This window comes from Aulonocara stuartgranti (assembly GCF_965226115.1).
Source record: "Aulonocara stuartgranti genome assembly, chromosome: 5".
NCBI classification, from domain to species: domain Eukaryota; kingdom Metazoa; phylum Chordata; class Actinopteri; order Cichliformes; family Cichlidae; genus Aulonocara; species Aulonocara stuartgranti.
The window spans coordinates 21,575,282-21,591,306 of record NC_138943.1 but is presented as its reverse complement, the minus strand read 5'-3'; the positions used below and the strand labels follow the sequence as shown (position 1 = coordinate 21,591,306).

The following is a 16,025-nucleotide window of genomic DNA, read 5'->3' as shown; positions in this document are numbered from 1 at the left end:
CAGTTCTTGTGTAATCTGGCATACCTCAGTCTGTTTCCCCTCCTTAAGAATGGCTTCTAGACAGCCATCCTTCCACATGAGACCATGTCTGAAGAGGCTTCAGTGAACAGCAGATGGATCGGCTGAAGGGCCATATGCATCTCTCAGACTGTTTGTCAGGTCTTTAAAATTAAATGAATTGCATTTAATTCAATTTAACTTAAAATTTTAAATTGGTTCTTTGATAAATTGTCTGTGATGTGTAGACAGCTTTGGCGCTGGTGCTCTTTTTAGGCTTGAATGATTTATAGGTCAGTGTTAAGTAGCTCAACAAACAAACAAACAAACAAAACAAAAAAACATGCCTTTGAATTGGTAAGGTACAAGGACTGGACAGAAAATTAGTGAAAAAGCCCCCAATGCCCCCCAAAAACTTTTAAAAGCCCCTTTAAAAGCCTAAAGAATTATTGCTCCATACCACTTTAAAATAGGGCAAGAAAAGCTGGATCCTGGGAAACAGAATATAAAGAAATTAAAAGCACCTCAAATCGATTCGTTTCCTTGAGTGAATGTGTTTGATTTGCATCTTTTGTAGGTATTTCACCTGCTGTCTTCATGCTTCTCTTGAAGCCATTTTAATAAAGGTTATAATAAAAGAAAAGCATAGCATGCCTTCACACCCCTGTGTCATCTCCCACTTTGATCTTTGTTTCAAATTGAATTTAAATCCATGAAGTAAGTAAAATAGAAATGGGAATTGAGTCCACCAGGTTGAGTAAAACATCAATTTTCTGCTATCAATCATCATAATAGAAGTTGAAAGTATCTATATGTGTGACACAATTTGCACTAATCCTCTGCAATTGCATCAATTTTATGCTGTTATTCAGTTATGCCTGTCATCACCCATCCCTGAAAAACACTGAAGGGATAAAAACACAAAGAATGAATGAGCACCAGCTCAACCACACACACACACACACACACACACACACACACACACACACAAAATACCTTAACTCCTCTTATTCCCATGTTGCCAGTCTCTCCCTGTTCACCCTTACGCCCTGGCAGTCCATCTTTTCCCAGTAATCCCTAAAAGTCACAAAAAAACCACAAATCACCTCTGCTTTTTTTAACTGATGACAAATCTACACACAGGTAAATAAAGAAGCTGCAGTGTGATGGAAGCTAAACACCGACCGATTCACCAGGTACTCCAGGTTGGCCTGCTTCTCCCTGCAGAGACAAAACAGTAATTACAGCAGTGAAATTACTACACAATCATCATCCATGAGCGGCGTTGCTTGCCTTCTGTCCACCAGGTCCTCTGGCACCTGGGAAACCGGTAGATCCTCGTTCTCCAGGTTCTCCTCTCAAACCCTAATGTTAAGTAGACACATGCACATAAATATAGATATTGATCTTCTTACAGATCAATACAGTAGCATTTTTATTTTGATTTTTTTCTGTGGTAATATCATAATATTTAAATCATTTTAAGGTTGGAATTGATTCCTGTTAAATCCCAAATCAATGTCTAAGCCTGCATGGCCAACACATACACTTCATCAATGATTTTGCATTATGGATCAGTTCTTTAGAGTAAACACAATAAAAATGCACTAAAATTTCTTTAATGCTGAAACATTGTTAACAAAAAAATAGTTAATACAAAAATCTGGCATTATCAACCAAAAATGCCAAATATTTGCTGAATGTAGCCAAACAGGCCTAAAAAATATAATTAAGTAGACAACATATAGGCAGACATACTCAACACTGCTGTAACCCCAAATGGCCACTTAAGACTGCTTCTAAAAGCAAGTCAATCACAATCAAACTGTCCAATTAATTAAAAATAAGGAAAAAAAGATTAGATCGATTAAAACTACTCCTCCATCATGGTAAAATATGTTCATTACAAGGTTTGGCCAGATAGTGCCAGTGGGGTTAACACGTTACCTTTACCTTAGATATTTTTTTGTGCATTTTTAGGCAAATATTTGACAAACATTATGGATTACAGTGCAGATATTTTTACACAACACCCAAGACGAGTCACTGCTGTGAAGTTTTAATGCCCCCTTATTCACGAGGGTTCGCCACAGCAGGTTGCGCCACATGTTTGATTTGGCAGATTGTTTTTCTTTTAACAACGGATGCCCTTCCTGACACAATCCCAAACGGATTTCTTTCTCCTCCCTGAGAAACAAAGGTCGCGAAAGTGTAAACCACTACTCTAATGTCTCTGTAAAGCACTTTGAATCACCTTGTTGTTGAATTGTGCTATACAAATAAACTTGCCTTGCCTTGCCTTACTCTAGTTGTAGTTGTATTTGTATGTTATCAATCTCAGGTATCTCTGTGTGTGACATTGATGCAGCTTTCTAAATATATTTCTAGTGCTGGCTGATAACTCTAAATATTGCCACAAATAAGGCACAAGATGATGTTCACACAACTTCTGCCAAGCAAGTCCATATCTATTATTTACAGTCTATAGTTTCAGTTTCTGAAATGCAGCAGTTCCTTTCATCTAGTCGCCGTAAATTATTTATCTTAACTGACAACAACCTTAATTGATGGGCTGCTTTTCTGACATTATTCAAACCAAACAGTTAATTAATTCATCTTACCACTTCTCCTGGTGGACCTTCTTGACCTTTTACCCCCTTTTCTCCTTGTATACCTTTGGGTCCTCTGTCACCCTAAAAGCAACAACAGTAAAATTCAGAACAAGTTTTTTTTTTAAAAATATTACGCTATCACAACTAAAGTCAATATTTAGCCACAGTAAATGGTGTCATGCATTTGTTGTTCACTGACTGTTTCTCCTTTGTTGCCCTTTTCTCCAGGAGGTCCTCCCACCAGCACAGTGTCCCCCTGTAAGTGATACTACATCTGTAAGAATCTGCTATAAGCCCCAAGCCAAACACACAACGCTTTATCCTTTTGTCTCTTCTTTCACTATGCATCCTGTAATATCACAGGTCATTACCATTGTATGTATTTATACATTCCTCCTGCTCTCAAGGAGCCAAATCTGTTGTAAGAGTTCTTTTTAGTAACAGCCACATCTGAGACATGACTTATTTAGTCCTTTATCCATTCACTGTCTCTGCCGCCTTTACAAATATACACAAATAGACAATCAACAGAGTGAGAGAGTGAGCAGTGGTACTGCTTATTAGATATTAAAATGTACACACCTTCTCTCCTTTGTCACCTTGCGGCCCGCTGTCTCCCTGAAAAGGCATTGCATTCAAGCGTGTCAATTTAATTCACTACTTTACATGAGCAGAAAGCTCAGGGGAAGTAGCTAGGATGATGACAGAAAAAAAAAAAAAAAAAAAAAAAAGAGGACCAGTGGTATTTACCTTCTCTCCCCGAGCCCCACGATTCCCTGGAGGACCCTAATGAACACAAAAGACACACAAACACATTACAAACAGCTTTATAATGAAAAATGACTGTGGATGCTTCTGCCCCATCAAATTGCATTAATGATGTAATGTCACAACTCTGTAGGGTGCACGGTTTAAATAAACAGTGAACATCGGTAGAATAGATTCCTGCTGATCGCGCTTTCTAACTGCAATGCACTGAAAAGCCAAAGACCGACTGACTGAATAATTTACAGTCCAGGAAATGCACTGTGACCTTGTGAAGGGCAGCTTTTCTATAATAACAATAAGACTTTGCTTGTGTTCTTTGCTTCACAGCTCAAAACAGATCGTCCTTTGGTTTAAAAAGAAAATTGAGATCTTTGGTGGACAGGCTCCGTTTGCTCCTGAATAAAGGAAAAACTGGATATTTACAGATGATCCTCTCTCCCCATCCAATCCAGCTCGACCCTCCTCGCCCTAGGACACGACAGACACAAGATGAGCAGAAATACACAATTCTTAATTTCATATATTTTAGGAGAGAAGTTAACAAATCAGTAACGCAGCCACTGTGTCTTACTCTGGGCCCTGGATCTCCTCTTTCACCTCTCGCACCGGGGACGCCAACACCAGTTTCCCCCTGGCAACAGAAAATATATGAATTCAAAAAAAAATCTATACACATTTAAGCTGCTGGAAAATAAAATACTGCATGTGAGAGAATCACCTTGTCTCCTTTGACCCCGTTAGTACCAGGAGATCCCTAGAAAACATATTATTGATCATATAAATCCATATTCAATTTCTTCTTGTCTGTTATGACATCTTCCTCCATCTAAATCAGATCTATTCTTGATTTTGAGATCAATTTAACCCAACAAAAAGGTGATCCAGCTAAAAACAGGTAAAGTACAATTAACAGTCAAGCCTAAACTGGAAGCTCTCAGGAGAAGGTACTTTGTAAATAAAAAAAACAGGAACTTACTGCCAATCCAGGAGGTCCAGGAGGACCAGGGGGACCAACATTTCCTGCACGGCCAGCAAAGCCTTGGAGACCCTGAGAGTGAAAACACAGACAAAGATGTAAAGGTTAAATTAATAATAATAATAATAATAATTCTCTTAGTGGATGAACCAACCCTCTCTCCCGGGGGTCCAGGAGGTCCTGGTTGTCCATTTTCTCCTCTCACACCAGGTGGCCCACTGTCTCCTGTTTTCCCTGCAGGACCTGGAGGACCAGCTGGACCAGGCATCCCTGGATCCCCCTAAAACGCAGTGACATTTTCACCCTCAAGTGAGGTGCGCCTGATACAGCCTGCAATCTGATTGGAAAGATAAAAATATAGATCATCTTTTGCTGCAATGTGTGCTATTACTCACCTTTAAACCTGGAGGCCCAATCCGACCAGGAGGACCTGCAAGTCCTATCCCTTTCTCTCCCTGCAACACACATTTTATCATAGCAGTCACTGTCAGATTGGTTAGACTGCAGGAAAATCGATAAACCAAATGACGAAAGCTCACCTTATCGCCTTTTGGCCCGGGAGATCCCTGTGCCCCCTTAATTAAGTTAAGAAAAAAGAAGAATTATTTATTGTGTTATTTACTTTTTTATATTTGTATCAACAGGAAATTAGTCAAAGTAAAAGAGAAAAATATTAATGAATGAATTGCTGTTTCATAAATTTATTGTGCAGATTTAGAAATATTTCATAAATGTTCCAGTTTCAGGTTGTGAGAACCGTTAATGTGTTTTTTTGAAAACCTCAAAACCAACAAATCATTAAAATCTTGCACATCACAGTCGTCTGGGCAAAGACAGTAAAAACAGGAATAGCAATTTCAATGTCCTTGTGACTAGAAAAAAGCAGTGTTTGCCCCTGATTGCTTTGACATTTTATTTGCATTCAGATGAAAGATTCAGGTGATAGATTGAAAGAAGTTGCAGCAACCAGCTTGTTGCTCTTTGGTTCAGAACCGTTGGCTGACCCCATTCAATTGCAAGGTGCTGCACAGGTCGTGTGGTGGGAAGCAAACTTTCTCCAAATAAATAACATCCAAATGAGACTGACTTCAATCACTCTCAGACACGCTGGAATAGGAATGCAAATAACTGCTGTCCGAGATATCCAGATATGTGAAATCTGAAAGTCAGTTTACAAAAATTTGTAACACGTCTCTTTGCAATATGAGATACAACTCATCTAGTTTCCAGCTGGTTGCATTCTGGTTATATTTCTATATAAAAGCAAGGTTGAAAAGCCTTATGTCATTTTTTTATAGTTAAATTGCCATAGTGGAACAACTACGTCACTATTTTCTGTTTCAGCTCTATGAGGTTCTGTTTAGTAATTACTGCCATGTTCTGTGTAATGTGAATTCCTGTGTATGTAGGCAGCAACAGATAGCAACAGATTTGAGATTTCCACCAATTTATCTCAGTTAATCACTGTATTTTCACAAACAGATGGTGTGTAATTGCTAATTTGACCCCATTCAATCACAAACTGGTAGAAGACCGACTCCATCTTGTTGCTCTTTCGTCACTTTAAAGACAGCAGCTGACTCTGCGTGGTCACAGACCTGGGCTTCAACTTGGAAGGAACAATTTCAAAGCTAACAACAATGCAAACGCATTTACACAAAGTGCAACAATTGTCTCCAGCCTGGGTTTTCTCTAGTGTGACTGTAGCATTAGATACACTGTCTATAGACCAGTGTTTCCCCAATGTGTGGGCTCTAGTGAGCCATAAAGGTGTAGCATAAGAGGTCATTTAGTTGTCTTTTACAATGTTGTAATTTCTTAATAAGTGCTGGCCGTGTACGCTGTTGTTGGGTTTTCTCCTCTTATTACATACACATATGCATATAATATACATTTTATTGTTTTGCTCCAATATTTATCAAGGCATAGAAGACATTTTAAAAATATAAAACTGTTCAAAATTTGATGAATTTTCCCAAAAAATAAAAACAGTGACTTTAATACCATCGACTATAATGGATCACTGGATTTATGTGAAATTACACAAAATTACACACTACTATTGGCATCAGCATTGCAAATCTTCCATAAAAGCATAAACACTATGACTAAGAGTTCATTAAAAAATCTAATATGACTTTTTGAAATCCAGTTGGGCAGTGGAAGTTGATTACTCACATCTTCTCCAGGTTCTCCTGATTCACCAGCTTGTCCCTTGTATGACAACAGACAGCACATTGTGTACCTTCATATTTGTATATGTAAGTGCATCATTATTTTGTCCCATTATCGTACTCACTCTTTCTCCTTTGATGCCAGCAACACCTTTGTCTCCCTTGTTACCCTAAATGACAGCAGTTGTGCATTCAGATATACAATTTTAATGAAAAAGCACTTAACATTTCCAGTCGGTCCCTCTCACTCACTGAGGGGGAGCTTGCAGTTTGGTCAGACTCACCTTTTCACCAATTGGACCTCTCTCTCCAGCTGTGCCTGGCAGCGTTAAACCAGGAGGACCCTGCATCAATCAGAACCAGGAAAGTGCTGTAAGCTGCATTCGTAAATGCTGCTCTATTGCGTCACTTCATGCTGCAGCTACTTCCACATTAATGGCAATAGGAGTGACTCACCCTCTCTCCTTTGGGTCCAGGAGGTCCAGCCACAGCCTGTGTACAGAGTACAGAAGAAGGAGGAAAATAACAGTAATTACCTGCACAGCACGATGTGGGTTGTTGTTCATTAAAAGATGCCAACGTGTACCTAAAAGCTTTGGTATTAAGTATCATATTAGCTTAATCATCTTTGCTTCTAGCTCTCGAAGATTAAGAGCCTGAATGTCTTCAGGACGGACAGCCAACAAATGCACACTCACTGTTTAAGAATAGCACAGCAGACTGTGAAAACATTTGAAAATCTATTCAGCTTCACTGCCAAAAGCCTGCAGATGCAAGTCCAGTGTGTCTTATCACTTGTACACAACAATATTTTAAAGGTAATTTAAGAAAGACTGGATTGTAAGGGACTGATTCAAAAAATGCTTAAATCCAGAAGTTACTTCGTGATAAAATTCTGTTTTTATTTGTGGTGTTCAAACATGTTTCACCACAATGATAAGGAAGAATAAAGGAAGCAAAGTGGAATAAACGAAGCACATTATGGAGTGTGACAGACAAACTACAAAAGTACTGTGCTTCAGAACACAGGCATCGCTTCCTGTTAAAAAGGGAGTTCTTCCTCCCTGCTGTCGTTTGCTTGCTCACCGGAGATCACCAGGTCATTGAGCTTTTCTCTCTCATATCACATTGTTTTTACCTTAAAATATAAAGCAGCTAAAGATCATTCTTGTTGTGAGCTGGACACAAAAAAAACAAAAAAAACAATGTGAAGTAAAACATCTTCACAAATCAGGTGAGGATTATTGCAGGGATTCTCAAAGTTTAGTGACATACTGCCAGTTTGGGAAGGCAGCATGTGCCTGATTGCCGAAGAGGAAAAAGTTGTATGTACTCTTATGTAGTCATTTTTTATTCTGGCTTTTATTTTAATAACCATGATCTTCTTTGAAATTTCTGGTGTTACAGGAAGTCTGGAAATTTCTGTAAGTCAAGCGAGTGAGCGCAACCCTTAAGTGAAGAGTGTGTGTGTGTGTGTGTGTGTGTGTGTGTGTGTGTGTGTGTGTGTGTGTGTGTAGGTGTGACAACAAATGTTGGAGAGAAATCCTGAGCAGATGAACAAGTTGTATATAGCAGGTTATCAGAGTCACTCAAGAAACTGAGTGAATATAACCATTCAGGAAAAAAAATGAAAACAAATCCATTTCATAAGTCGTTTTATTTTTCATGTCTTTCACTAAATGCATCTTCTTCAGTGTTGTCGGGCATCGGAAGTGAACCAGTTCATGGCAACACGGACAATACCGGTGCTTTTTGAATGTTTTCTATACGTTGAAGCTAAAACGCTGAATTACTAATGTTTGCAAAAGCATGCCATAATGTGTCTGTGAAGGTTCTCGGTCAACCAGGTCATCGTAGTCTAAGGAGCTTGGAAAGAAAAGCATCTGGACTTCTTTATGTTTCCTTGAAGATGTTTCACCTCTGAATTCAAGCAACTTAAAGAAATCCAGACGCTTTTCTCTTTTCTCTCCAAGCTCCTTAGACCATGCCATGCTCTTTGTTGACTTTAGCTCTGCTTTCAATACGATACTCCCGGACAGACTAATAGTTAAACTGCTGGAAATCGGACTTCCTTCTATCGCCTGCTGCTGGATCAGAGACTTCCTCTCAGACCGTGTACAGAGAGTTAGAGTGGGGCTCTTCTTTCCTCAGCCCTCAGCCTCAACACCGGCTCTCCACAAGGCTGTGTACTGAGTCCTCTACTGTACACTCTGTACACACATGACTGTGTTAATACCCACCCAGACAGAGTCATCAAGTTTGCAGATGATACCACTGTGGTGGGGCTCATCTCTGGGGAAGATGAGACGGCGTACAGAGCTGAAGTTCAGAGGCTGACAGATTGGTGTGTAGACAACAACCTGGACCTCAATACCACCAAGACAGAAGAACTGGTAGTTGACTTCAGAAGCAGGAAGTCTGAGCTGCAGCCTGTCGGCTAGTGTGTGTAAAGGGTGTCCAGTTTCAAGTTTCTGGGTGTACACATAGACACAGACCTCCAATGGAGCTCTAACACCTCTGCGGTCTTAAAGAAGGCCCAACAGCGTCTCCACTTTCTGAGAATCCTCAGAAAAATGGACCCGAAGAAGGAGCTGCTGACCGTCTTCTACCGCTGCTCCATTGAAAGTGTGCTGACATATTGCATCGGTGTGTGGTTCTCCAGCTGCACCACAGCACACAGAAAGGCACTCCAGAGGGTCATCAACATGGCCCAAAAAAATCCTTGGACATCCTCTTCCCTCCCTGAAGGACCTGTACAGCACTCGCTGTCTCAAGAGGGCACGCAGCATCCTACAGGACGGTACACACCCAGGACACCGGGTGTTTAAGCTGCTGCCGTCTGGCAGGAGGTTCAGGCTGCTGAGGACAAATAGACTCAAGGACAGCTTTTACAACAGAGCAATACCCTGATCAATGCAAACAGCTGACCTGACTGGCTACCTACCTGGACTTTTTTAGGGGGGGGGGTAACAACGGTAAAAACAGTAACAATAATAATATTTATATTTATAACAAGTTGCAATAACAATTAATGTGCAATAATAACAGTGTGCAATACAAATACACTTATTCTTCTTTTTATTATATATAAGTTAATATACTGTGTGTTGTTTGTGTTGCGCTGTGATGTGTCGTATCGGGCCGTGTTGTGTTATATGTAGTGCCGACGTAGGACAGTTTTCCAATTTCATTGTACTACTGTACTATGTATGACTGTGCAATGACAATAAAGAGTTATATTATCTTATCTTATAATGTCTTTTGTTAAAGAAGCTCCAAGTTAATGGGCTTGAAAAGCATGTGGCATTGTAATAGTTTACGTTTGCCTGAATGTTTGCGTCCCGAGATTAAATGAACAGAACCAAATTATGTTTTAAAATATAGGGTAACTCAGAATTTTGAAACACTGCGTTTCAAAAATTGAAAAAACAAGCAGCTGGTATTGTTCTTAAAAACAAATTAGTTAATTCCAGCACTGTAACACACACTTCATTCTAGACTGTACACTATGTTAATGTAAACCCCTTATAAAGGGTGGAAAAATTCAACACCATAACAGCCTGCCATTAAAACAAATCAGATTTGCTGAGACTGAATTGGAGGAAATTCATTACAAAAAGTAACAGTTTAATTAGAGCTTATGCCACAATTAAAACTATTAATGTACACTGTTTTTTCTTTATTAGAAATTTTTAAAAGAATCCATCAAACAATCAGTAATAAAAACTCAAGTCACATTAAAGTGTGGAAAATGTGATAATGTGAGAAGCAGTTAACAGGGAACATTGTGTAAGTGTCCTTCTCTGTCATTTTTAGTTTTCATCTGCAAGAATTTGGCTTAATTTCCATCCTCACTGACAGAATCAACACAAGGAAGCCAAACAATCCCCTTTAACAGATGTCTCCCATCATTCGTTAACAGTATACCAATGTTCATCCAGCACAGCTGTTTGAGCATGATCATTTTTGATTAGGTTTATCATTATATTAGTGGTTAAAATAGAATAAACTACAAGGCACAGCAACTGCCCAACAAGTCAATAATAAACTCCTGGTATACAAAGATGTCTTACTTCACACAGGGTTTCATTTCCCAATCGAAAAACAATAAAACTGTGGAACAAAAATCTATGGATCAATAAAAAAACAAAAACAAATTAACTTTAAAGTGACAGACAGTGCACATAAAAAAGGAATGGCATTTGACCTAACGCATGTGAACCCATCTGTCAGCCACGGTGGTTGTGTTAAAGCCTGGCCTTCAGCATGGAGAGCTGCCAATAGATGTGGCACACTGGAATTCATCAAGGATTTTAATGCTGATGAAAGCAAAAGGATGAATGCAGAGGTATAGGTCTGTGTCATCCATTCAGCTGGAAAACGACTGCAAACATACAATACTTACAATAGGGTCTGGAGACTATCTGTTAATGATTTAATTTATAATGATGAGAACATTTTTGTGCAGGGATGTTTAGTCATATAACAGATTAACACAGCTGACACTTTGCAGAGGAAGCTTGAATTCTTCTATTACCATAAAGTCCCACCATATCCAGTTTATTATAGGAAAGCATAAACTGGAGACACGGCCTACTGTAAAATAAAACACATGGTCTTAGAGAGAAATTAAGATTAAATACTCAAAAAAGACTTTTTTTAACACCCCAGAGATACTGCTTTGTGTTTCACCTATTCGGGAATTAGCGACCACTCCAAACAGCTCAAAATGTCCAAGGTTAGAAGAGCACAGTTGGCCTGACTGTTTAAATATGCAGAGGCAGAAATGTGTTCAGACAGAAATGAGAGCAGGTCCACATTTATCTGGCATTACTCCACAACACAATTTATGATTGCGTTTGACCTCATGAATTACAGTTTCCAGTTCCAACGACCCCAAAATTCTCCAATTGCTCTGACAATATACTGGCTCTCAATCAAACCTTTTCCATATTAAATTCTTAGATTATCCTCATGTGTCACATTGCCAGTCAGCATAATTAAACCATCTCAGCATCATAGCTATCATCTACAAATAAAACAGTAGTACTCCAGTTTCTCTTTAAGAAGAGTGGACTTACAGGGGAACACATCTGGAACCCACTGGGGCTAAGGTTCATGCTTTAAGATGCAGCTGTGGCTAAGATGGTACAGCGGTCATCGAATTATTGGAAAGTTGGTGGATCAGCCTTCCAATGGGTCGACTCCCTGACTTCTCCGGTCCACATGACAAAGTATTGTTGGGGAAGATATTGAACCCTGAGTTCTCGCCATTGGAGAGTGAGATTGTGTCTGAATGTTAGATAAGTACTTAGGCGTAGAAAAAAAAGGTGCTCTGTGAATGAGACTGTGTTCAACCGAGTAGAAACGCATTGTGTAACTACCAGTCCATTTACCATTTACTGCTCCTAAAGAAGGACTCAGAATAGAACCCCTGGTGTCAGATAAAAGCTCTTCAATCTAATAATAACGCTATACTTTTTAAAATTATTACTTCATACAACAAACCATTCTGTAGCTTGGATTATATCCGATAAAAACAACCAAAAAACTAGCTGCATTTTCTGTGTCTCTTAGAAAGATATTGCTCGCTAGACGCAACATCTGCTCACCTTCCCTGGAGGCCCGCTGTCTCCCTGCTCCCCCTTCAGCCCAGCCTGGCCTGGAGGTCCTGCAATGCCCTGAGGAACAAATTACACAATGTTAACACTGAGAAAAAAAAACACTCAATAGTGCTGCCACCGGTGAGCAATATGACATAAACTCAAACCTGCTTTCCTGGTAATCCATGTATTCCTTCTTTGCCAGGCACCCCATCTCTTCCAGGAACACCAGGTTTTCCTGCTTCACCCTGAGGAGCAGAAATGCCTTAGCATATGCAGTGTTTATCACTCTCACACTGAAGATCATTTACTCATTCAAAATCTGAATCGATGCCTGTGTTAAATTCACATCTTTACATCATTGATCAGTTATGGTCTACACAATAAGACTCTAAATAATGCACACAATGCCAGATAAATGAACTTACATCTATTTTGCTTGATTTTCTTATCAAAGTATGCCAGCACTTATTTTCAGGTTATAAAAAAGCACTTCACATTTTAATATATTTAGTCTACAATAGTCAACATATTACACAAATCCAGCAGTGGATGTGTGAGAAAACCAGAAATAATAATGGTAGAAATGTTGATATATCCCCAAAAAAGAAAGAAGGGTCTGATATCCCAAAAAACCCTATGCAGCTCAAGCTGTCAGCAAAATCTTGGTACAGATGTTTTGGCATTTTCAGTTAATCACCTCCCTATTTTCAGCTACAACAAAACTGCCTGAGGGTCAAGACTTTTTTTCACGTTTACATTTCCTCACTGTGTGACACATTGCAGCCGCAGCAGGATTAAGACCAAATACGCACCACCTGCCCTGGCAGTCCCGGAGGCCCCTGTGGACCCTGCAGGGAGAAAAAAATTACAGTGGTACGAAGGAACACATTTTGATACACACCGTGAGATTTTAAATGAATTTCACGAGAAAACATGACAGAATTATTTTCCCCTGCTGAGAAGTTATGATTTGTGGGAACACATACCACAGCTCCTGGGGGACCTGCTGGTCCTGGCAGACCTGTGCTCCCCTGTGCACCAGGAGGACCCTGCAGAGATGAGAAATAAACTCACAGGGTTATCTGTTGTACATCACAACTGTGCACATTGTTATATTATTCGGTCCCGGAGAAATTTAATGCATTTTATATAAGATGTAAAATTTTTTATACCTGTACACCAACACCTGCTTCTCCTTGATTACCCTGTAAAAAAACAAAAAGTTTTATGAGTTTGATAAACAAACAAACAAACAAAAATCTACTTGTTGTACACTAAAGTTTTGATAATGTAGTGAACTCACCTTTACACCGGGTGGACCTGGCAGCCCAGCGGGACCCATGGGACCCTGTTAAAAACACATCATCAACGTTGGTAACTGTTAATAAGAGTCTTTGAATGTGTGTGACATGTTTGTCATACTTACAGTCGGCCCCATAATGCCTGGCTCTCCTGGGTTTCCCTATAAGCAAAGTCACAAAGTCACATAAAAAATTGAACATCTGCACACAGGCCACATGCTAAAGGAATGGGTTTTTTTTTTTACATTTTTAAAAGCTAAATGGCTTTGTTCCTGAGAGTTATGTAAGAATGTCAGCCGTGTCTGTCGGTCGCTAAATATAACTTTCTGCTAGGAGTTTCCATTCACAGCAGTCCCAGTGAGATGATCACTGATACAGAAACAAGCAATTCTGCATTTGACTGCTCCAAAAAACAATCAAATGAGTGAATATTAAACTGTGTACAGATCAGCTAATGAGTTTATGTATTTTTGAGGTGTCTCTTTCAAGTCTTTAACTGTAAGTTAAATGACTACTGGTAGTAGCTTTATATGTAACAAAGTGATGTTTTCATCCAACTCTGAGTAGCAAAATCCAGAGCTGAAAAATGACGCCAAAGGTTAAGCTTATGAAACACAAAACTGAGGCAGGTTCCAAAATTGAGTACATAGACATTTTATATATATATATATATATATATATATATATATATATGTATATATTTTTTTTTTTAACAATGATTAGCAGCTATCTATTAACTGCATTTTATATCCATCAATCCTTAGGTAAAAAATGATCACTTAAAAAGAAAAATCCTAAAACTGAGGCTTCAGATTTAAAGGTTAAAAACCCATACATGTTAAAATGATAAAATGTACAGATAATTTAAAAAAATGGTAGCCTTTAATGCTAATTTTAGTTGTCATAATAATGTAATGAACTCATTTTTTAATATAACTTACTTATTAAAATTTTTATTCAGGCTTAAATAGGCTAAAAGTCTGCCCCAGTGTTTGACGCATGCTTTTACATATACTACCTTTTTTGTACCCATGCAATCTATAGATCATCTTGCTTACCAAGCAAGCTAGCATCAGCTGATAACTTCACCCTCTCATTCAATTCAATTTTATTTATGTAGGTCAAAAATCACAACAACACTCGCTTAAGCTGCTTCATATTGTAAGGTAAAGACCCTACAATAATACTGAGAAAACTCCAGCAAACAGATGAGTAAAAACTTGGAGACAGTGGGAAAGAAAGACTTTGGCTAGATCAATTTTTGTATACAGTCAACTCCCAGGAAGCAAGCAAATAACTTTCATTTTCAAAATGTAGAACTATTCCTTTAGGCAACATATTTATGCATAAATATGTTTAGAAAAATTGAGTACTGAAAAAGGTGCACACTTTTTCTGTACCCAAAAATCTACAACTTGGAATGATAAATACTGTCATATGTACATGTCTCTATAGGAAACATAAAATACAAGCACTTAATTGATGGACAACAGGTAGAACAATACAAACAGATTATCTGAAATGTCAACAAGGAGACATTTGCATGGTAAGCTCTGAAAAATCAGCACTGTGCAAGGGATAAGCAAACAACAGACATCAGGCACAGCTGCATGCATGATAAGCAGATTCGAGCGAATCATCAACCGTACTTTCTGGAGTGCACCCAGTTTAGTATTCCCCACACTACTGTACATAAGAGCTGCGGCTGAGGATGTCAGCCGACTTGCTTTCATCTCGTCTAACAAATTTATGGTATTTTACACATTTAAATTATTTGCTTCAAAATGTAGTCCTTGAGTTTGACATAGATCCTTTTGGACATTTCATGAGGAACAGTTCGAGGTCTGACTCTTATCCCAGACCTCAGCTCCCAGAATCATGATTCTAATAAGAATGAATTAAGATTAAAGAGGTGAAATTTGCCTGGGAGGTACATGACAATGAGTGCATCCCGATGACAGGTTGTGCTCCTGGTGTTAAATCATGCTTTATTTTTTACCCTGCTTGCTTTGTAAGCTATTGCCCATCAGCGTCTTATCAGTTTTGGTCGAATCCTAATTATATCTGATACTACAAGGACAGATTCTCCAAACCTTTTACACCTATTTCCCCAAAAGCTCAAGCATGCCAGCCATCAGCAGAGAACCTACCGGTCTGCCTAGAACTCCTGGGAACCCAGGGAAGCCCTGGAGAAATGACAGACAAAGGAAAGTGGATGACAGGAGGGAGGGGGGGGACAGGTGGGTGGAGAACAGTGACGAAAAAGGGGAAACGAACAACACACACAAAAGGAAATGGACATAGATAAGACGCACACAGGTAGAGAGAGAAAGTTAAAGAGTGAGGCGTTAGTCGCACAGCTGCACGTGGTTATTGCCTAAGGATCTACGAAGCCTCGGCCCAAGAAGGGAAACAGCTCCGTTGGCTTTGAACTTGCAGCCAGCCTGCAGCTTTAACTCTGCAGATCAAGCCTAAAAGAAGCAGACTGTGTTACTGGTTACTCACTGGTTGGCCTCGAGGACCAGCAGGCCCTGTTGAACCCTGCTCAGACACGCAGGGAAGGAAAACAAAAAGTGTGAGGAATATTTTCC

At 39.2% G+C, this 16,025-nt stretch overlaps 1 protein-coding gene across 2 annotated transcripts in view; it reads right to left on the bottom strand.

The window, feature by feature from the left end:
• The window catches only part of col7a1 (collagen, type VII, alpha 1), a 55,281-nt gene that overhangs the window by 4,745 nt on the left and 34,511 nt on the right, over window positions 1-16,025 (bottom strand). The window contains exons 80-105 of one of the 2 annotated variants that reach the window (XM_082533113.1): window positions 15,585-15,620; window positions 13,560-13,595; window positions 13,437-13,481; window positions 13,306-13,338; window positions 13,120-13,182; window positions 12,946-12,981; window positions 12,298-12,378; window positions 12,140-12,208; window positions 6,984-7,019; window positions 6,812-6,871; window positions 6,653-6,697; window positions 6,532-6,567; window positions 4,893-4,928; window positions 4,749-4,808; window positions 4,508-4,633; window positions 4,354-4,425; window positions 4,096-4,131; window positions 3,949-4,008; window positions 3,801-3,845; window positions 3,360-3,395; window positions 3,192-3,227; window positions 2,809-2,865; window positions 2,619-2,690; window positions 1,291-1,362; window positions 1,183-1,218; window positions 994-1,074 (exon numbers count right to left, since the gene is read on the bottom strand). In XM_082533113.1, coding sequence (XP_082389239.1) covers window positions 994-1,074; window positions 1,183-1,218; window positions 1,291-1,362; window positions 2,619-2,690; window positions 2,809-2,865; window positions 3,192-3,227; window positions 3,360-3,395; window positions 3,801-3,845; window positions 3,949-4,008; window positions 4,096-4,131; window positions 4,354-4,425; window positions 4,508-4,633; window positions 4,749-4,808; window positions 4,893-4,928; window positions 6,532-6,567; window positions 6,653-6,697; window positions 6,812-6,871; window positions 6,984-7,019; window positions 12,140-12,208; window positions 12,298-12,378; window positions 12,946-12,981; window positions 13,120-13,182; window positions 13,306-13,338; window positions 13,437-13,481; window positions 13,560-13,595; window positions 15,585-15,620 — 1,401 coding nt within the window. Of the gene's footprint in view, window positions 1-993; window positions 1,075-1,182; window positions 1,363-2,618; window positions 2,691-2,808; window positions 2,866-3,191; window positions 3,228-3,359; window positions 3,396-3,800; window positions 3,846-3,948; window positions 4,009-4,095; window positions 4,132-4,353; window positions 4,426-4,507; window positions 4,634-4,748; window positions 4,809-4,892; window positions 4,929-6,531; window positions 6,568-6,652; window positions 6,698-6,811; window positions 6,872-6,983; window positions 7,020-12,139; window positions 12,209-12,297; window positions 12,379-12,945; window positions 12,982-13,119; window positions 13,183-13,305; window positions 13,339-13,436; window positions 13,482-13,559; window positions 13,596-15,584; window positions 15,621-15,939; window positions 15,976-16,025 lie in introns of those variants that run through there. The other variant, XM_082533112.1, reaches the window with a different exon arrangement.